General features: G+C 40.2%; 1 protein-coding gene across 1 annotated transcript in view; it reads left to right on the forward strand.

Annotated features, from left to right (window-relative positions):
* LOC306972861 (retinal-specific phospholipid-transporting ATPase ABCA4-like) overlaps positions 1–22,425 on the forward strand; it is a gene marked incomplete at its 5' end in the record, with an annotated part of 73,491 nt that overhangs the window by 38,195 nt on the left and 12,871 nt on the right. The window contains 20 exons of the mRNA XM_079569568.1: positions 416–613; positions 2,606–2,783; positions 4,150–4,281; positions 4,735–4,874; positions 6,161–6,298; positions 7,249–7,430; positions 7,512–7,617; positions 10,500–10,705; positions 12,295–12,349; positions 12,497–12,556; positions 14,561–14,721; positions 14,832–14,956; positions 15,982–16,080; positions 18,497–18,778; positions 18,999–19,031; positions 19,372–19,477; positions 19,563–19,637; positions 19,843–20,012; positions 21,164–21,341; positions 21,652–21,767. Coding sequence (XP_079425694.1) covers positions 416–613; positions 2,606–2,783; positions 4,150–4,281; positions 4,735–4,874; positions 6,161–6,298; positions 7,249–7,430; positions 7,512–7,617; positions 10,500–10,705; positions 12,295–12,349; positions 12,497–12,556; positions 14,561–14,721; positions 14,832–14,956; positions 15,982–16,080; positions 18,497–18,778; positions 18,999–19,031; positions 19,372–19,477; positions 19,563–19,637; positions 19,843–20,012; positions 21,164–21,341; positions 21,652–21,767 — 2,740 coding nt within the window. The remainder of the gene's footprint in view (positions 1–415; positions 614–2,605; positions 2,784–4,149; positions 4,282–4,734; positions 4,875–6,160; positions 6,299–7,248; positions 7,431–7,511; positions 7,618–10,499; positions 10,706–12,294; positions 12,350–12,496; positions 12,557–14,560; positions 14,722–14,831; positions 14,957–15,981; positions 16,081–18,496; positions 18,779–18,998; positions 19,032–19,371; positions 19,478–19,562; positions 19,638–19,842; positions 20,013–21,163; positions 21,342–21,651; positions 21,768–22,425) is intronic.

Genomic DNA, 22,425 nt, shown 5'->3' on the forward strand with positions numbered 1-22,425 from the left:
AAAAGTTGCCCATCATGTCCAGTTTACTTTGCTTTGCCAAATGCCATTAACAATATAGTTTTTTTTATTTATTTTTTATAATATTTAGTATTGGGTTTCAACTATATAATAACATAAGAGTACATGTGCTGTTTTATTCCAGACTGCTTGCTTACTTTGAGTGCTTTTTTAAAACATATATTATATTTTGAACTTCAGTAACTCAGAACCCGAAGGAAGCTAGAAATAAACCAAGAGTTTATTGCCATTTAAGCAGATGCAAAAACTTGACAAGCACATCGGGATTTCTGTGTATTCCTTGACAAGACTGAATGAAAAAAAATATATATATATATATATCCCCAAACCAAAAAGGATATTGCAAAAAAATTCATAAGTTTCCCATAAAATTGCTTGAGCCTGTTTTTTCCTTCAGATGAGGAAAGACCGGAGCCGGATCATGTGGAGAAGGACCGGGACAGCTCTGGGACTCCGGATATGGACAACTGTAACGGAAGCAAAAACACCTGCAAACACCAGAGTAAACGAGACCGACTGACGAGGGAGAGAGAGAACCTGAGGCAACAAGAGGAGAGCCCACATCTGGAGGAGGTCCCCGAGTCCACCCACGAAGGTAACACAGCAGGGGGGGTAGTTATAATACTAGTAGGACGGCAATATCAAAAGGGCTTCAGACCGAGGGGGTTAAGGTCATTTACTCAGGGAGAGGCCCTTATAAAGTCTATTCAGTGCAGACAACCTAACACAATATGAAAAATACAGAAGGGATGTGGGGTCTGCTGAGGACGCCTAGTGGAGACTGGTGGTAATACACAAGGAGGACAGCACAGGATCCTCTTTCAGACCAGGTTTACAGAGAAATAAATGAACTTAAAGCAGTGGTTCTCAAGTTGTGTACCTTCTATTCAACATGACAAGTTAAGAAATAATAATTTTGCATAAAAAAGTGAGTATTTGCCTCTTTTTAGTAGTCTTTTTGATATTGCTCAATATATTGTCACAAACAATTCATCAGCATGATGATTCAAGATGTTTTAAAGCCCCACCTGAACCGAGCACTTTTTCTCCAGTTTGGCTTTACCCAAATCTAAAAGCTTCTTGGAAAAAAGTGTGAAATTAGCGACAAAAATGAGACAAAAGCAAGGATAAAAATGCAACAAAAGAGCAACAGAAGCCTGAGAAAAAAGCGATGAAAGAGTGACAAAAATGAGACAAAAAAGGACAACAACAAAAAGTGACAAAAATGTGATGAAAACCCAACAAAAAAGCAATGGAAAAAACATCAATCAAGCAATGGAAAAAAAGCCAAAAAAATGACGACAACATGGCAACAATGTGAGGAAAAAGTTCCATTTAGATTAGTTTTATAGGTCTTAGCTTTCAAATGAGGTGTTACTTTGGCTGTAACCTTTTAGATTTGGGTAAAGTTGAGCTGGAGAAAATGTGCTTGGTTAGGGCGGGGGTTGAGAGGTTAAGCAAAGTTCTGAAAAATGTGGGTTCCGATGCCCAGCAGAAAACATTGATCTAAAGCACATGGAGAAACTAGTAGAAAATGATTAAGGTCATACATACACACTAGACATAGTGTTTCCGCGGGGCATTAAAGGTCAATAAATGAACTGTTTCAAAAATAAGGCATTGATTTGGACTCAACGGGAATTAAATCTAAATTTCATGTAAAATAATGACATTGCTCGAAATCATTCAGCTGCAGAGAAAAAAAAAAACAAGGCACTCCTCCCATCCAGCATCCAGCACAATAAAGTCTTAAAGAAAATGTATGTAGAAAATGAAGATGTGGGAGGAGTGCCTTGGGTTTTTTTTGTTTTTATATTAAGTTTCTGTTCCCCAAACACCAAAGAAAATCAACAACTTTATGGTATTGACTTCTTGAGCACTTTGAGCCCAGCTTCTCTTACATTCAGCTGCAGTTTTGGCTGAAACACAATTATTCACTCAAAAGTTTTCTGTTGTTTCCCTTTGCTTTTTCACGTTTTGAAGTGAAATTTCCCCTCATGAATTCATTTGACGGAAAATTTGTTGAGAAAATGTTGAGAAAAGAAATGTGCACAGATTATTTGGGCATTAACATGGCATAAAAAAAGCATTCGACTTGACTTAATGCTGCCTGTATAAACCCAGAGACATCGTTAAAGCATTGAATGACTATTCAAGGTGGAAACTGTTGATTTTTAATGGAGTACCTACAGAGGTGTACAAAGGGAACCACTCCAGCTTCACTTCACTTCTCTTTGATGATTAGAAAAACCTTGTTGAATTATATTAGCACCTGCAGAAAACTGTTGTGCTGCTCAGAGAAGATGTAAAACTGGCCTTCCTTTAAGCTACTTGAGTTTCTGGAGCACCGGCATGTGTGAGTTTGATTATATACTTAAGATGGACAGAAAAAAAGGGAACTTCTGAAATTTGACAGTCCATTCTGTGAAATGAAGGACACTCCATAAGAGATTTCATGGAAAACATAAGATTGTCTTGGTGACCACAAGCTTTTGAACGGTAGTGTATGAAAATAAATACAACAAACAAAAACTTCATCTTCTCGTCTTAATCATCCGAGTAATAATGTTCATGCTTCTTCTTTCAGGTCCGCTGTTCTTTGAGGGCGACCCGGTTGGCCCGACGCTGGGGGTGCAGATCCAGGACTTGGTGAAAGTATTTGAAGGAAGCTCTCGTCCCGCCGTCAACTCTCTCAACATCAACTTCTACGAGGGACAGATCACCTCTTTCCTAGGACACAACGGCGCGGGGAAAACCACCACACTGTGCGTTACTTACTACAATCACCACAGTTTTGCAGACAGATTATTATTGGCAAGATGAAGATGAAGGTCTTAAAGGGATATTTCAGGATTTCTGACATAGGGCCTCATTTCCTAGTTATCCAGAGTGTTGTTGATTTCTGGAGATATATATATATTTTTCATTCATGCAGTCCTTTTATTTGAAGAGTTTAGTGGCGTTAGGCTAGTGCTAGGCTAGTGCATGTCTATGGTAACTAGTAGCCTGCATTAAAAACAGTCTGACCCAAGCACAGTGCACCTGAGGCAAATCACTTATAACACCAGACTACCGATATAAATGTCTGAATAATTTTTTTAATATAAATATAAAATACAGTTATATTTGAGCAGCATCAGCTTCCTGGTTGTAATCTACGCAGCGGTGGAGTGATCTGCTAGGTTGCCTATAGTAAGGTTACCTGTAGTAATGCGGCCGGCATTACTACATGCGGAATTCACAAAGGAGCTTTTTACGTTTGGAGGACGACCCCATGATTTTGAAGAGATTTTTAATGCAGGCTACGAGTTACCATAGACATGCACTAGCCTAACACTAGCCTAGCACCACTAAACTCTTCAAATATAATAAAACATCTCCAGAAATCAACAACACTCTGGACAACTAGGAAATGAGGCCCCATGTCGATTTCAAATGGCATTAAATCATAATTTCTTGGGGAGGTTAAAGCAGTACTAAGTAACTCATGCCCCTAGAGGCCATAAGCGCCACTGCAGGTGTCTTAGCATGTTGCGTCTTTTTACTCATTTGTTGTCCGTGAGAGTAAATACTACGCTGACAGAAAAGACAAAGGGAGAGAGGGATATTGTACATCCAATTACATAATGGAGATCATTTTTTTCACACAAACTTGGCTGTAAATACTCTTTAAGTGGAGCTAGCCCACAGTTAGCTTTGCCCATTAGGCTTTTAGCTTCTTTTTCGTGATGCCATTAGTGTGTATTGGTGCTCTGACCCGGTGGCAGTCAAGTTGCAAGTGTGGGGAGAGATGAAAGACCCCTCAATCCTCCCATTAACACTTGTATTACCCCCAGAGGGACTACGAAAAGGATTTATTAAGATAATAAAGTTGCTTAGTATTGCCTTAAGTGACTGTATTTTATTTCAGTTCCTCAAAAATACAAAAAGTACCATCAAAAACACATTCAAGCAAGTAAGTAGTTTGTTGTTCAGGTTCCAAAGACTAAATCTGGAGCAAAACAGGGCTAAAATGGAACGACAATATGTGTAAATCTCAGTCAGAAAGGAAGCCCTCTGTGACTTGGAGAGATATCAATACTATGCATGTGGAATTATCTTACACTTTTTATCTTACATTGTGATTTTTAGATCCATCCTGACCGGCCTGTTCCCTCCCACCTCTGGCACCGCCTACATCAACGGGAGAGACATCCGCACGGACATAGACGTCATCCGCAACTCGCTGGGGATGTGTCCGCAATATAACATCCTCTTCAAACAGTAAGACACACAAGCAGGTTATAGATTTTCACGCATCGAGCCCGAAGTGACATCAAACCCGATGGATTTGTTTTACCCGTATGCCGGGTTTTGCTTTTGAAATGAGCCGCAGAAGGATAGGGATGTGCCAAGCTTTCGGGTGGTATAGATTGTTGTTTATGCACGATCGATTCTGAACTCCATACTTCCCTGTCAATGTGAGTTTAACTTTATTCATAACTTAGCAAACTTAATTTAAGATTTAATCAGTAATCCACTCCACTTCTTGAAATATATTTCTCATTTCTTATTAGATTTACGACTTGTTTATCTGCGCTGATGACCAAGTCTGGAGTAATTACTTTCTGTTGTAGCCCTCAATAATAAAACCACTTTCTTTCAAGACCGGTGACTCAATGGAAACGTACACCTCAAGTGCCCGAGCTTTGGTTCTAATCTCCACTGTAATTGCAGCCTGACAGTGGAGGAGCACATCCTGTTTTACTCCCTGATGAAGGGTCGCTCTCAGGCCGAGGCAGAGCGGGAGGTCGAGGAGATGCTGCTGGACCTGGCCCTGCCCCATAAGAGAGACGACGAGGCCCAGAACCTCTCAGGTATCTGTCGGACTTCAGTATGTCTGCAATTGTATGGTCACTATATACAGGTATAACAGTTCAAAATACAATCACATTTTCACTTCTTTGTGTAATAAAATCGCAGTTTGTAATAACCAATTATACAATGCAAGAAAAATGTCCTATGACACTTTGATGGCTGCACACTAAGGCCTGACTGATATGGATTTTTGGGGTCCGATACCAATACCTGTATGAAGGGGTTGGCCTATTTAAGAGACTAGATGCAAGTTGGTCATTTTATCCTCACTACTGCCACCTCAGGTCTTATGCGTAACTGCAGCTTCAATATTAAAGGGACTATACAGAGTTTAAAAATGTTAAAATTATGTATATTCCTCCCCCTACATGTTCCAGCCATGTCCTAATGTGTAGAATGACCTGTTCACCACAACTGCCTCTAAAATGAAAAATAAAGAAATAAAGAAATATAGAAGATGCAGTTACACGTATGACCTGAGGTGGCAGTAGTGAGTATAAAATGGCCAACTTGCAACTAGCCCCTTTAAGCTCGTGCATGACGGCATTTCGGACTCGAAGTAACAACTTTTTGAGTGACAGTGCAGGATTTTAGAGGCAGTTGTGGTGAACAGGTCTGGGCTCATTCTACACATTAGGACATGGCTGGAACATGTAGGGAGAGGAAAATACTTAGTTTTAACATTTTTAAACTCTGTATAGTCCCTTTAAGTAATTTAATTTGATGAGTTTTTGTTAGCTCTCAAATAGCCTATAGTAAAACATTATTGATTATGATTATTATAGTATATTAAGGCTTCAATCACAGATATATATATATAAATATATCTAACCGAGGTCGACAGACTTGCCACATTTACATTTTATGATATTTTTATTGGCCATAGCATGTAAACATTTACAGGAGAGGGAGGAATAAGTAAGTACACCTCCTGAATCTCGCTGAACTGCAGCAGTTTTGTAAAGAGGAATGGTCCAGGATTCATCTTTATTGTTGTGAGCGTCTAATCTGCAGCTACAGGAAATGTCTCACTTTTTCCTCCCACTGTATGTGGTGGATAGGACCAATACTAACACAGATGTTAGCCATAAATGAAGTCAAAACAGTTTGAGGTGAAACGCTGCTCGAGAATATGGGAAAAAATAATAATAGTTTTATTTTTAGTAAATTTAGTAAAATAGAAGGGAAAAAACGTATTGCATGTTTTCTTTTGTTCAGTGTTTTTATATCAAACTAAAACCTTGTTATGACGTCCTGTGAGTGATGGGCCTGTCGGTTTTTGCAGGCGGGATGCAGAGGAAGCTGTCTGTTGCCATGGCGTTTGTTGGGGGGTCAAAGGTGGTGATTTTGGATGAGCCGACGTCCGGAGTCGACCCGTATTCAAGGAGGTCCATTTGGGATCTGTTACTGAAGTACAGGGCAGGTACGTGGAATGTTTGTTAAGGGTTTGTAGAGGATATAAAGTTCATAAATGTATGTGACTCTTCATGATTAGAGATTTTGACATTTCTAGAAGGGCTCCAAAGTAAAAGAAAAAATCGAACTAGCTGCTTATTTTGCCAAAAGTCAACATCATACTGCACTCTGAAGAACAGTAGGTGGCGCTGTGCAAATGCGCTGTACAGTAGGGCTGCAACTAAATATTTTGGCAATTGCTTAATCTACAGGTTATTTTGACGATTAATCAAAGCTGTTTTATTTTTATTTTTTTAATCAAAAATACAAAATTTCCATGTCATCTTTGCTCTACTTGAGTTTGTTTTTACCAGAAAATGATAAATCAATTTCTAAAACAGTCAACTATCTCAATAATCTATTAGTTGTTTCATTCTTACTGTACATGCAGGTATGAGCACATCCATCATGTTTTTGAAGTCACAAAGTTATTTACAAGTATTTCTTACAACAAATACCCCAGTGCTTTAACTAATGGACCAGTTGAATGGGAATACAGCAATACAGCAATACAGCAATACAGCAGTACACATACTTTTGTGTATTGCTGTAATATTTTATCCATAATATCCATACTTTTACTAAAGTAAAGAAATCAAGTGCTTTGACCAACACACGTTCATATAACATTAGTATAAAATCTACTCACATCTACAGTATGGATCTAGATCTAATATTGATTTATAAACATTATATTTATGAGTATAAACTGTTACCGTCTACTACTGTATATTCATATATACAGTAGTATATATGACATTACATGCAAAGAGAGCTACCAAATATGAATTCATTTAGCATAATATACAATTGCTGCAACCTTATTAAAACTACAAGTAAAGTGACAAGAAAATTGAAAGCTTGGCATCACTGAATGCTTTTACTAATGCTTATTTATTTTAACCTTGCTGAGTCCAGGCCGCACGGTGATCCTCTCCACTCACCACATGGACGAGGCGGATCTGCTCAGCGACAGAATCGCCATCATCTCCAAAGGACAGCTCCACTGCAGCGGCTCCCCTCTGTTCCTCAAGAACTGCTTCGGCCTGGGCTTCTACCTGACTCTCGTGCGCCGCATGAAGGACCTGAAGCGCAGAGAGGTACTGCAGCCGCAGAGGATTCAACTTCTTTCTACATCTGTTTAAGTCTCTCCCGGTCGACTCATTGTGCTGTTGTTTCAGAACGAGTGCGACTGCAGCTCCGACTGTTCCTGCGTCTGCTCCCTGTGCACCGCCTACAAGGAAGAGTCACAGAACCTGTCCCAGCACCAGGACCGGGTCATGGAAGGTAAAGCTAAACACGAAAGGGGGTTTGGAATCAAGTACAATCCAAGAAACATCCCCCAAAAAAGCCGAAAAGAGCGGGGGTAGAAATGTTCCACAGCAGGTCAAAAATCATGTGAAAAGATGTTCAGGGCTGGGCCTAGGAATAGGTGACCCAGGCGGATGCCTAGGGCGCCATCAGCTGGAAATTGACTGTGCATAACTTCAAATCACAACCAAGAAGTGACTTCCTGTTTCGATCCAGGACACCAAAATAAAAGCACCATCTTATTCATTAGTTTCTCTCTGCCGAACTATTAACAGACAAAACACTTAAAATATGTGTATTTAATTATATTCTTGTAATGTTGTAAGTACCTGCTGATCTAATCAATGAGACGAGCTGTGTGCTTTTAGTCAATTGCGCTTTAATTTTTGAACCCCGTGCTCCAGCCACCGACAACACTGCCTATTTTTGGACATAACTTTGGAAAATCTCAAGCTTTCAAACGAGCCTTGGTCATTCTACACCTCGCGGTGAAAATTTGTAAATATTACTATATATAACTTCAGTAGTAGAGGTTCCTCCTCCAATATACTGTAACTGCTGTGCACTTGCTTCATGATTGCACATTATAAATGAATAGATAATGATAATATTATATAACAATGATAATCATAATAAAAATAAAACTAGTATTTTCCATATCCAAAGAGTGTCCAAAAGGATTGAGATTTTTTTTCCTTTTTTTTTTCAAAGTTCAGTCATGCCTCTGGTGCCAAAATTGACTTGGGCCAGCCCTGCGTTTTTTAGTAGTAGCAGTCGCAGAGGTTTTCAAAAAGAATTCATTTGTACTTTACATTTTGAGAGGTTTTTCTCCTCTCACCCAAAGCTATCAGTAAACTGTAATCTAAGATTTAGCCGCTCACCTGGTGTCCGCTAAAAAAACATCGGCCAGATTATTCCATTTTGAAAACTGTGGAGCCTAAATGACTGACAGCAACAAGAGGAACAGGCTTGTCCATCTTCTCTAGTGCAATTTTTCTTGACATTTCCATAATTACGTTCCCAGTAACACTATAGAGAACCTTCCCGCGCTCTTCGCAGAGTTATTTGTCACAAAATGCTCCTTTATCGTACTTGAAAAGAACAAATTTCCCTCTCCAGACCCCAGCTCGGGTCACTCCTTGAACTTTGCCCGGTGGGGGCGAATGTCTGAGGGGGCTCAAGTCTAATGTGCTTTTCTAATTGCGTTCCTCTCTCCTCTGGCAAGGACACATCTCGAGTGACTTTTTCTTTATGTCCAATACGTCCTCATAGCGGCACCGGTTCAAACATGTGCGCTTAACCCCCATTAACATTCATGTCGGCTCCTCTGATACGAGTCAAAACACAGACAGATTTGTTAGCATTCATAATTTAGTGCCTTATTGACCCACGGCTCTCCCACTCGTTCCTGCCTGAGGACGCCGTCATTAAAAGGTCAACTTTTAAAATATGATTTAGCCGCAATTTACCCGTAAACCTCGTCCCCGTCTGCCCTTGTTGATTCGTATTTAACTTAAGGCGCTTATGCAAAGAAACTTTTGCTTGAGTAGTCGGCTTCAGAGTACATTTATTTCAGGTTGGCAGAAGTAGCACAGTGGTAGAAGTAGTACTTATAGTAGTAATAGATGTAGCTGTAGTTATAGTAGTGAACTATTATGAGAAGTTTGCATAAGTAAGAGCAATTGTAGCTCATATAGTGCTTGTAGTTATAGTAGTAGTAGTAGCAGCAATAATGGTCAAGGTCAACTTTATTTCTATAGCACATTTACAACAACATCTAAAAATCTAGGAATACAAAACTACAGGGCATAATAAAACATCAGGAACAATGAAACAGAAGATACAATGGAGAAATAGCTCAACTTATTGAAAAGCCTATACAAACAGGTATAGGTTTTAAGTGAGGATTTAAAACTGCTTAGAGTCGGGGCCAAATGGACACTGAGGGGCAGACCGTTCCACAGTAGTTTCATCCAGAAGGAGCCGGTCAGCTGAGAGAAGTGCTCTGGACGGGGCATGGACAGACAGGAGCTCAAGTACAAGTACAAAGGTGCAATTTAAAGCCGTTTAAACATTTAAAAGTGGATTCTGTGACAAACCGGAAGCCAGTGCAGACGTGATGTGCTCCTGTCGCCTGGTACCGGTCAGCAAACGGGCCGCAGCGTTTTGGACCATTTGCAGCCTCATTATGGACGCTTGGTCCAAACCACAGTACAAGGCGTTACAATAATCTAAAACGATTGCTAATGAGGGCATGTACCTCTTTTTCAAGTTCATTTGGGAGAATATAAGATTTGACTTTAGTTAAAAGCAGCATCTGGAAAAAACTGGTTTGGACAACTGAACTGGTAGAAGTAAAAGAGCAAAGAGTAAAGCTGTAGTCCAGACACCTTACTAACAGTACCAGCAGCAGTAGGAGTATCTGAAGTATTGTAGTGTAGTTTGGGTCGTTGAAAATTTCATGTACGTTTAGTGGACAAATTCTTGAATTAATTTGGTCAACTTTACATTTCTTTCATCTAATTCAAGCATATTTGATCATATTCTCTGCTGAATTGAGCTTTTCCCACATAAACAAAGCACAGACCTGTTATTTTGGGAGTGAATTTAAATGAGGCTTTTTTGAGCTGTGTCATTGAACGTTTTTAGTCGTTTCTTTTCCTTTTTTTATTTACTTTCATCAGAAAATGAAAATATCTGGATCTTGCAGTTATAGCATTAGTCATTATTAGCTACTTTTAAGTTAGTTTTTAGTCCAGTTTCAGTCACTTAACTGTTGGCTGACTTTCTATTTAAATCTCTTTCCGTCTTCGGTTGTAATTATTGTAAAGTTGTATATTTCTCACTCTGCGTTGTAGGAGACATTGAGCTGATCACGGGCCTGATCCACCACCACGTCCCGGAGGCTAAACTCATCGAGACGATCGGGCAGGAGCTCACGTACCTCCTGCCCAACAAGAACTTCAAGCACCGGGCCTACGCCAGTCTGTTCCGGGAGCTGGAGGAGACGCTGGCCGACATGGGCCTCAGCAGCTTTGGCATCTCGGACACTTCACTGGAGGAGGTAACGGGAGAGTTACAAAGGCAGAGTGGTTAGATTCTGGAGAGGTGATATGTCCTCCCTGTGTTACTGTGGGTTCTTTATAATGTCCTCCTAACAATGAACTGATGAAACAAAACATAATCGAGTGAATAAGTCCTAACTATTAAGATGGAACTTGCGCGGAGGTTAATTCTTTTTTTTTTTACAAATTAATGCTTGTTCCATTGGCCATCTTATTTCAGGACTGTCAAAACCTGCTGCAAAATGGCATAAATTGTCTCAGTCGACAGTGCACACATCACACATTAGACACAATTTTTGCTAAAACATAGTTAGCTCTTATATTTAAGATTGTACCCAGTTTTCTTTAGTTTGGCCATTTTTGTGATGTTTAAACTGTTTTCAACTGTTTCCGTGCCAACCATGTTAAGTCAATGAGAAATGAGTGAGTCAATCTGCTATGGAATGCTACCTTCTTCTATGTCACTTCCTGTTAGCATTTTAAAAATTCTAATAAAAATAACTTTTCTGCCCAACATTTCTTCATTAAAACTGCTGCTTCACTGAAAAAAAAAAGATAATTATGCAACTGATGAACTTGCAAGTGATGTTATCAATGGGCGAGGAACACACTTCTCTATGGTCCTCATGGCGGGGAGCTGGCATTGCTGTAACCCTGGTGGTCAAGTGTCTCCAGGAGACACTTGGGAGTATTGATTCTAATGGGACTTCAAACATCCCAAGAACGGCTTAAAAGCCTGGCTCCAAAGAGTTTTTCTTTTTCTAAAAATCGCTATGACCCATGTGACAATGCTGGGGGAGGTGAAATATTTTTAACCACGCTGGTTTTTGTTAAAAGCCCGAAAATTGGAAGCCTTTTCAGTCCATTGACTGGCTCCAGAGCCTGTCAATCAAGCTCTGGAGCTCTGTGGAGGCTCCGCCCGCCCTTCGAGCACAGGACTTCCCACCTTTTTGCCCTTTTAAGGCACAGGCTGCGTAGGAGGAGATAAAGCGGCCGAAGACAAGATGGCATTTGTTCCAGTGAATCTCTACGATGTCTTAGTGTAAACTTTGCTTGTTCTGGTGGTAAAGGTGCATTATGCTACTTTTTTATGCGGAAAAGAAAAGTTGATATGTGTGCGTATTTGACCTTGAAGTAGTGACTGTATGAGCGATCGTGGTGGTCTCGACAACTCTCCAGGAACAATTGTTTTGTAGGTTTTCTGGTGAGAGAAAACATCAGCAGTGAAATCCTTCCAAACAATTGATCCTGGACCGTCCTAGAGACCACTGTGACGGAAAGTAAAGATGCCATGCTGACCACTCATACAGCCACTGGAGCACTACAAGGTCAAATACTCACAAATGACTACTTTTTTTCCACAATGCACCTTTAAGTCCTACTGGGCGATGGTACTGAGCGATGGTACATGAATAAAGGGAATTCCAGATATTCCCATAGTTGCTGATACAAACTCTTATAACTCCCTTGACTAAATCCATGTAATACTTTAACTGACCTTGTTTCAGTTTCAGTAAAATCGCAGCCTGTACATTGATGAATGCTCCTGGACCCGTGAAAGTGAAGTCGGTTGTTCATTTCTTCACAGATCTTCATAAAGGTCACCGCAGACGGAGAAGCGGCGAATAATGCCACCACTGCGGGTAAATACCACCAGTGATTTAGCACGTGACCTTTTCCTTTGGACTCAAAGTTTGTGACCTGTTTTCTATATCTCTAAGATCCTTTTCCCCCAAGAATTAACCCTTTAGCTTCTGTGTCGTGTCTGTGATGTGTTTTTGTCCCTTTAGAGCAGTGGATGTTACAGAACAGGAAAAGCAGCAGCAGAATGGCCTCAGAACAAGACGAAGGTTAGAAACCAGCGTTGCAAAGCCTGTAGGTCACTAGCGGTTTGTGCTTTTGCTGGACAGTATTATGAACTAGTCGTGTGTCCTTATACATGACTGGAAGTTGCCCCGCCATAAGTAGAAATGATTGAAGTATCGCAATTGCTGCTGGTAGTCATGCTTATTTTGGATACAGGTTTTACCCATTACACAAGAAAACAAGACATATCATCTGGTTTGTGTATTGTGTTTTTATATATTTAAAGCAGTACTAAGTAACTCATGCCCCTAGAGGCCATAAGCGACACTGCAAGTGTTGTAGCATGTTTTTTTACTCATTACTTGTCCGTGAGAGTAAATACTACGCTGACAGAAAAGACAAATAGAGAGAGGGATATTGTACATCCAATGACGCAATGGAGATATTTTTTTTCACTCAAACTTGGCTGTAAATACTGTTCAAGCGGCGCTAGCCCGCAGTTAGCTTTGCCCGTTAGCCTGTTAGCTTCTTCTTCGTGATTCCACTAGTGTGTATTGGGCCTCGGTGGCAGGGAGAGCTGCAAGTGTGGTTTTCTGGAGACACCAGGGGGAGATGAAAGACCCCCCAATAATCCCAGAGTTCGGGAAATTCCACAGTTACCATGGAGATCCGCCATCTTTGCAGCATGTTGACTAAAATGAGCTAAAAGCAATATGAAAAGTGGAGAAAATAACTGTGGAAGAACTCCGTTAGCTGCTGAGTTACTGCTGGTAAACACATCTAACACACTGTGGTGTCCAAGTGTTTTAATGTGAACAATAACTCCAGTATTTTAACTTTTAAAATCTCCATTAGTTTACATTTGCTGCTAATCCCATAATGCTTAGCGATATCACATCACATTCCCGAACTCTATTACTCCCAGAGGGACTACGAAAAGGATTAATTAAGGTAAACAAGTTACTAAGTACTGCTTTAACCGCTTAATCCCCGTCTGCGCATTGTCTCCAGTTCGGCTTTACCCAAATTTAAAAGCAGGAGTTTACATCATATGAGCCTCATTTGAAAGCTTAGTGTGTTTTGTCACAGTTTCGAAGTGTTTTTGTTGTTCGTATTTTCTTTTTCGTGTCTTGTTTTGTTGCTTTTTCATCACTTTTTAGCTGAATTTTTTTCGTCGCTTTATCTATTGCTATTGTTGCTTTTCCGGCACTATTTTGACGCTTTTTTCAAGAAGCTTTTAGATTTGGGTAAAACCGAATTGGAGAAAATGTGCTCAGTTAATGCAATTGGGTAAGAGGTTAAACAACTGTCATCGATTCGAAGCAATTCGACTTTAAACTAGGGTTTCTGTCTCTTGTCATTTATTTATTCTCGATGTGCGTGTATTATTATTAGCCTGGCAACTTTGCAAGAAGGAGATGTAAATTCAGGGTTTCCGCGTGGCCTTTAAAAGTCATTAGATTGATTGTGCCAATATTAAGGCGTTGAATGTCAGTAAAAAGCCTGACGTTGGATTCCAACTCTCATTACATCTATATTGCTATTGCTCGTAAAATAATAAGATTGCTTGACGATTTTACTGCTTTTTACTGCGTAAGTTTGCATAAAATACACAAATGATGTTCTTAAACAAATTCCATAACAGTATTGGCTGAAAATGTGCTAATTTTGCTCCTATTTCCTTTTGTATATTGATATTTCCCTCATTCCTCTGTTTAATTGAATGTTCATCTTAAGAAATTAGATATGAAGATTCCTTTTGCAGACTGAGGCATTAAAAAACATTTAATTTGACTTGCTAACTTGGAGACAGAGACCAAAGCTGGATTGAAGCCTATTTTGCTGGCTTAAATCATCTCTTTAAAGTTACTTCCTGATTCTCTTCATTAGATGTATAAGAAATAGTTGCTTATACATCTAATGAACGCTAATTAGATTTATAAGCAACTATTTCTGCTGCTTGCTTTTGCTTGATTCTCTTATGCCGCCACAACACATTGCAGCGTGATAGTCGCTTGACACGCTATACTTTTGTTCCTATCTCCCAGAACACAACGGCGTGGGCACGTCCCACGGGGCGGCGGGCAACAGTGCGGGGAAGGGCTCCAGACAGGTTAAAGGCTGGAGGCTGACCCTGAAGCAGTTCTTGGCTCTAATGATGAAGCGGCTCCACCACGCAACACGCAGCCAAAAAGACTTCCTGGCGCAGGTAAAGAATAAACCTCATGAGCAGGCTGATAACAAACACAGACCGCTCTATTGGCAAACATGACCAAACGCAAGCCAAGGAAAGTGGTTTTATTCTTGCTTTGTTTTCAGATCGTACTTCCTGCCAGTTTTGTCCTGATCGCCTTAATCTTCACCACCATCGTCCCGCCATTCGGAGAGTATCCCGCCCTCACGCTCAGCCCCTGGATGTACGGACCACAGTTCACTTTTGTCAGGTCAGAAAACCTAAATCCAAAACTTAACATGGCAACTCTGAATGAATAACTAGCAGTTTAAAGGCACTATACCTAATTTTGAACCTTTTAAGTGAAATTGTGACAAAATAGGTACTTTAACTATCACCGCCGTCCTTCTGAGTCAAAATGTGATGGAAAAAGGTAAACCCCTTATTGTCACATATTCATTACATTGCGTTAACAATTATTCTGCAACTTATATTTCAGTGTCATAAAGGTAAAAAAAAAAAAAAAAAAAAGCTATTAAACTCATGAATGGCATTGTGTCTCAGGGATCTTTGAATCACTGACTTCTTCATCAGTGAACAAGACTGTTTGAAAATGAGTCTTAATGTATTTCTGGGCCCACTGCAACTGTTTCTGCTCATGAGCATTCAATGAATAGTTTAGGGGTGGATGAATGAAGGTTTATGCAGCTTTGTAGCAGCTGTTCTCTTAATCTGATGTGTTTGCCTGGCAGAAACCGTCCTCATTGTGCCTTTGTTTGCTCAAACCCGTGTGTGCTCTGAATCACCCACAAACCTCTTAACAGTGCGATGATTATGCTTAATCTTTCATGAAATATCGAAGGTTTCATATATCATTGGCATTCAACTATTTCACGCTTTTCATCAGCAGAGATCCTTTTTCTTTCCCATATTACTTGAAAATGGTGGTCTGCTTAATAATGTGGAACGTCCTTTTTCAGTGTTTCTTTTCCTTAACCGGGCTTACCTGATATCTAATTATCAAAGAGCCCTGAGACACAATACCATCCATGATTTTAATAGAATATATATATATTTTTTTTTTTACCTTCATGGCACTGAATACAATTTGCATAATAATTGTATTTGGGTTGATTGTACACAACCCAATCAGCATATCATAATACAATGCAAACTTCACACATCAGGCTGATACTTTTATGGGGCAAAAGAAAATGTTTCCCTCCAAAAGGAAAAAAAAAAAAAAAAGTCAGGTATAGATCCTTTAATATTGCTTCTTTGTTTTTTTATCTTTAGTAATGAGCAGCCCCATGACGTGAGGATGATGCGGTTCACAGAACGCTTGTTTAATCCTCCAGGACTGGGCACTCGCTGCATGAAGGAAGAGCCACTCGGGTGAGACACAATGTTAGACGTTGTATCTTGGGGGGGGGGCCTTTCTGTGTGTTCCAGTTTTCTCCACAACTGTAAATATATGGTTCCTTCTGTGGTCAGGAGTCCCCTAAAAATTTGATTCTCACTCTCAGTTACATCTCTCGTTACAGTGTAGTTATTTCAAGAAAAGTAGAAAAAAAAAGTACTTTAGTCTTTTACCCTTTGACTTCTACATACATTAGAGGTTTACAGAGTTATCAACTGGACTGGGTTGGAGATAGTGGAGTGAAATCTCTCAGCTGTTGCCTAAATGCGATTGTAGCTCTCACAGATTCTCCGCACATACTGATTATTCTGTAATTAGAAGCACGTCTCGGCTGGAGTTCACGACGAGACAGATAAGATGTGAACAATTTAGTGGCTAAATTGTTCACATAAAACATCCAGAGTAAAAGCCAGCCCTTTGATGGGATACTCAGTTCTAATGAGAGACACTCTGTTGTCTGTAAGCTCTTTAAACGTGGTACAAATGATGTTGTTGCAACTAAAGACCAAGGAACTGATCTAAATGTACATCACTCTGACAGCTGTGATTGGAGTTCTTTATAACATTCATGGTAGAGAATACACAGTCACTATGATAACGTTCTTTCCAACATAACCTTTTCTTCATATTTCCATTTAGATTCATCCAGATCACTGCTTTACTTTCGTATGTACTATGTAAAAAGCTCCCCATTTTTCCCAAATTAAACCTCTTGATGAGCTTCATGTCAGTAAAGTTGGACTAGTCTACTGCTAATGATAATACTATATTTATTCAATGATTTTGATACAAACCAATAATCTTGACTGGTTTGTTGTTAGCAGCTGTGTTTAAAGCAGTACCAAGTAATGCTTGCCCCCAGAGGTCATAAGCACAACTGCAGGTGCCGTAGCAACTTGTGAAAAGATAATAGGAGAGAGGGATATTGTACATCCAATTACACAATGTCATTTTTTTTTTACTCAAACTTGGCTGTAAATACTGTTTAAGTGGCGCTAGCCCGCAGCTAGCTTTGCCTGTTAGCTTGCTGTTAGGCGGGTTCCCACACCTGACGTGAGATGGGCTCACTACTGAAGTTAGGTACAGGAATTTACTCTAGGCCAGGAAGTTGTCTTTCTCCTTTTATTGACTTCATTTGTTGGTTTCATCAGTAAAAAACCTTAGTGGAAACAGAAAAGAAATTCCCAATAAGTAAAAAATACAAACACAGGTAAGTATCCAGTGCAAAATGTAACATTTAACCATGCATTTTAAATCATGGAATTCACTGCGTTTTATATGTAGATTACGGATAAATATGTATTATTTTAGCACATTTTACCCTTTGACTTTCATAAATGTTTAAGCCTTTAAGGAGTTTAACTTTTACACTTTTAAACTATGAATCAACCTTTTACACAGCACATTATAAACACTACGTTATTCATGCTTTTAACAAGTTTACCAAAGTTAATTAAATGCAGTGATGAATTGCTAAGAACTATACATTAAACCCAGGTAAACCACATAAAAATCAATATTTACAAAATACCACTGAACACAGCATTAACACAACAGAAGCACGCGCTGGTGCTTCCCGGCAGTCTCTCAGGTCTTTAAGTGAGTCTGGTCCTGCTCAGCGTTTGTGTTTATTTTTAGAGTCTTTTGTTGAGTTCTAGGAGCTTTCCTGCTCCTGCCGTGGTGTTGGGCTGCTCCCGGTGCATGACGGTGGAGTGAATGAGAGTCATTTGAACAGTCCAGGTGTGTGCACCTGATTACAAATTGGTTCCACCTGGTCTCAGACGAGGAGGGCGGCAACCAAACGGGGAGGGGCGGAGGAGACAGCAGATCGCCGCAACAGTGACCATGCAGGATTTTATAGGCAGTTGTGGTGAATAGGTCAGAGCTCATTCTACATATTAGGATATGGCTGGAACATGTAGGGGGAGGAAAACATTTTTTACATTATAAACTCCGTATAGCCCCTTTAAGGTAAACAAGTTACTTAGTATTGCTTTAAAGGGTAGTGCTGTTCTAGCAGACTGTGCGCCTGTTTATACACTGCCCCTACAGGCCAAAGATGAAACTGCACTACTTGTAACGCAACACACTCTGCTCTGCCAATGAAATTCACAGCGCAGAGGCACCACTGGGGTCCGGACCAAATAACGCTTACTTCTGTATTCTCACTGGATGGAAATTTACTATATTTAGACACACAACAGCACACTGGGCTTTAAATGCTGCTTTAAAAGATGATATTTAGCCTCTCCTCTTCAGTTTTTTTGATCTTGTTAATCAAGCTGATGGTAAAATCTCCAACAACCCGGTCCAGTTGAGGTGACCACATTGACAAACTCATGGACGACTAAGAGCTTATGCAAATGCAAACTCTCCTCCCTGTTTTAACAGAATGTCCTGCAGTCACAACACTTCAGAGTGGGTGTACCCGAACATCTCGCCCGCCCTCGGTGCTGTCCTGGAGGCGTCTGATTGGTCAGCTCTGGACCCCTCGCCATCCTGTGAGTGCAGCAGCAGCGAGCGCCTGACCATGATGCCCATCTGCCCCATCGGAGCAGGAGGGCCGCCCCCGAAGCAGAGAATGGAGCGGACCGGAGACACCATGTTGGACCTGACGGAGAGGAACATATCCGACTACCTGGTCAAAACGTACCCCGGCCTCATCCGCACCAGGTGGGGTTTACTATCATACAATCTAACAATCCAGTAAAACTATTTCCATTTCTCGCTGGTGGATCAAAAACGGTTTTCAAGAAGAGCTTCAAAATCTGGTCATGAGTCACCTGAATCATTATGAATTATTGGCATTTTTTCTAAGCACAGATAAAGAAGGATTTCATTGCTGGACTCTTGATCTTGTTTACCAACTCTGTTTTTGTGTGTGTTTTTACAGTTTGAAAAGCAAATACTGGGTCAATGAGCAGAGGTAATGCATTCATTTAACATCTACAGAATTCAGATTTGTCTACAGCTCAGTGCACTAAATATCCACACGTTTGACATCTTCAAATGAGTAAAATTCCTACTAATGAGTTTGCCTGACAAGCCAGGCTCAATTTTGAAACAGGGAGAATTTAGATCATGAACTACATACTAGATATCAAAGTCTTTATAAGAGATAAATCCATTAATGATGGTATGGGCTTTTTATTCGCTAGCATCATTTGGACACTCTAATCTATATTTTTAGGCAGTGATGACGAGTAAATATTCCTATAATGTTTGACAATATTTGTTGCCTAATCCAACCGTCCTTTTGCGTTCAGATATGGAGGTCTGTCAGTCGGAGGCCAGCTTCCTATTTTGGACGTGAAGCCGAGTGACATCCAGGAGGTGTTCTCTCAGCTGGGACGAATGTTCAACATCACAGCAGTAAGTTTCCCGATATTCACTTATTTAACAACATCACTCAACCTGCATAGCTTTATTCATTTATCTCGACCTTTTTGTGTGACAGGGCCGCTACTCCAGACTCGCCCTGAGGAACATCGGGGTTTTCCTGAAGTACATGGAAAGTGAATACAACGTTAAGGTATTTTTATTTATTTTTAATATTATCTAGACCCAAATACAACTTAGACTTGTAAAATATAATGTAAACATTCCAAAAAAAATGTTTGATGAGCATTTAATAAGCCAAAAAATTATGAAAAACAACCCGATAAGTCATTTTAACAGACTCAAGTAGTGATTCTATACTTTTTCTGTACACAAATATGTTTCTGCTGCCCCGACAGGTCTGGTACAATAACAAAGGCTGGCATGCCATGGTGTCCTTCATGAACGTGGCCAACAACGCCATCCTGCGCGCGTTCCTGCCTCCGCACGCCAAACCCGTGGAGTACGGCATCACGGCGGTCAACCACCCGCTCAACCTCACCAAGGAGCAGCTGTCAGAGGTCACTGTGTGAGTGCCAACGAGGGCTCATCGCTCGGTATCATTGTATTATTATTATCAGTGAGGATGTCAGGTTAAAGCATATCGGCTTACCACCACAGAGTATGGAGAGAATCGAGAAAAACAAAGCTCACAAGGGCTGAACGATATGGACAAAATTTCATATCTTAATATTAATGCCAGATATCTCGATACAATACAATATAACTATGGGTTAGGTGAAAACCAAGCATTTTTCAGAAAAATTAAAACATAATACAAAAGAGTGCAGTTTTATTGATGAAAATCTATATTGTTTCTATCTTGCTTTTTGGATTTTAATGTTTTAAATGTTCACATCTCGATATCAATACAATAGCGATATATTGTTGCTTTTTCGACATTAATATCTTGAATGTTCACATCTCGATATCGATACGATAACGATATATCTTTCAGCCCGAGGGCTTACCTCGTGCTAGGAGCTTTGAGATATGTTGAAAAGGATTTTGAAAAAAATATTTGCCTTTCTAGACATAGCTGGGTACTGCAAAAAAAAAAAAAAATATATATATATATATATATATATATATATACCAGCACTTTAACAGTCCTTAGTTTACAAACCAATACCTAAATGATAGTTTGATTCGAAACCTATACTAAAAGAACCATAAAACAAAGCAATACTAACAAATTATTCCATGAAAGACTAAACAAATGTATAATTGCTGTAACTGGACACTGGCATAAAATCTTAATATCTAAAGAGAAATATGTTGTTCAGTACCTTTTTTTAGATTTTCACTACCAGTAGTACCTTAAATTTGTTTTATACCATATTGGTATCTTTTAAGGGCACCCAGCCAAACAAGTGTACAAAATTCTTCATACTTTTTTGTCACATGACTTTGCATTTCAATCCTTTTTTTTTTACCCTCTATCTCCGACATAAAGCTCTTCAAGAGAATGTCAACGTCTAGACATATTGTCAAATGAAAACAAAAGATCATCAGTTTTGGCTGAATAGTTTCTGAATAATATACACAGGTTTGGACTTGTGCCTTTGTTTACCAGTCATTGTCATGTGTCCAGAAGTCAGATTTTTTGGCCATTTTTTAGGTTGATGTTTTCTAGTAATTTACTGAAGGATAAACTCTGTGCCATGCCTCTCCTCTCAGACTGAAGACTTCAGTGGACGCAGTGGTGGCCATCTGTGTGATATTCGCCATGTCCTTCGTTCCGGCCAGTTTCGTCCTGTACTTGATCCAGGAGCGAGTCACTAAAGCCAAGCACCTGCAGTTTGTGAGCGGGGTCAGCCCTGTCGTCTACTGGGTCTCCAACTTCCTCTGGGACATGGTACGAGGAAATGATCGGCGGTATTAAAATAACATGAGATTTTTGTCTCATTCGACTTTCTTCACGCACGGGGCGACAGTGGCACAGATGGTAGAGAGGGTCGTCTCATGATCGGAAGGTCAGGGGTTCGAATCCCACCTCCTGAATGTGCACATTGTTGTTGTGTCCTTGGGCAAGACACTTCACCCACATTGCCCCCAGTGTCTGCGTACATTGGTGTATGAATGAGAGTGTGAATGGGTGAGTGGATCCTAGGTGGAAAAGCGCTATATAAGTTGAGACCATTTACCATTACCATTTCTTCACGCAGGTGAATTACTGTCTGAGCACCGCCATGGTGGTGGGGATCTTTATGGCGTTTGACAAGAAATGCTACACGTCACCGACTAACCTGCCCGCGCTGATAACACTACTGCTGCTGTACGGGTAAGATCACCATTGCTAAGGTCTGGCCAAGTATTGGATAAGGAACAAACATTGAAATGGTGTAAGAAAAACATTTCCAGAATGATTTTATTCTACAAAAAGAGACACATTGTGGACAGTAGGGCTGCACACTGCGATGTAATCACAGATATTATATTAATAGACTTGTAAGAGGAGGGTGGGAGAGAGGATGAAGTAGAACATGGAGTTATAACAAACTTGCCTTGGGTTGTAGGTGAGTGTGGCAAAAATGAATGGTCGAAATACGTTAGCGCGTCCCATTGTTAATAAAGGACTTTTAACTGCATCAGAGTGCATCGGATTCCTTTTTGCCACAGTCACTCCGTCTCCTCACTCCTCCCTGTTGCCATAATAAAGTTTGAAAGGGAAATCATAGCGGATTTACAGACTCCTCCTACCCTGCTGTGACGGAGCATGTTCCTAAAAAGGGCATAAGGGCGAGATCTTCACTGTAGACTCGGCCCTCGTGGGGCATGTTGTTCAGTCGTAGCCACGCCCAGGCCATTAGCTCTAAAGCTAGCAGCCTGTCAATCAAAGTCCAACCCTCATTAGTATACGAGATTTCTAAAAATTTCTTACGAACTCCACCTGGGTTCTTTAATTGAACTAACCCAGCATCATCAGAGGAGCAATATGT

The sequence above is a fragment of the Gobius niger genome (assembly GCF_951799975.1).
Source record: "Gobius niger genome assembly, chromosome: 13".
NCBI lineage: Eukaryota > Metazoa > Chordata > Actinopteri > Gobiiformes > Gobiidae > Gobius > Gobius niger.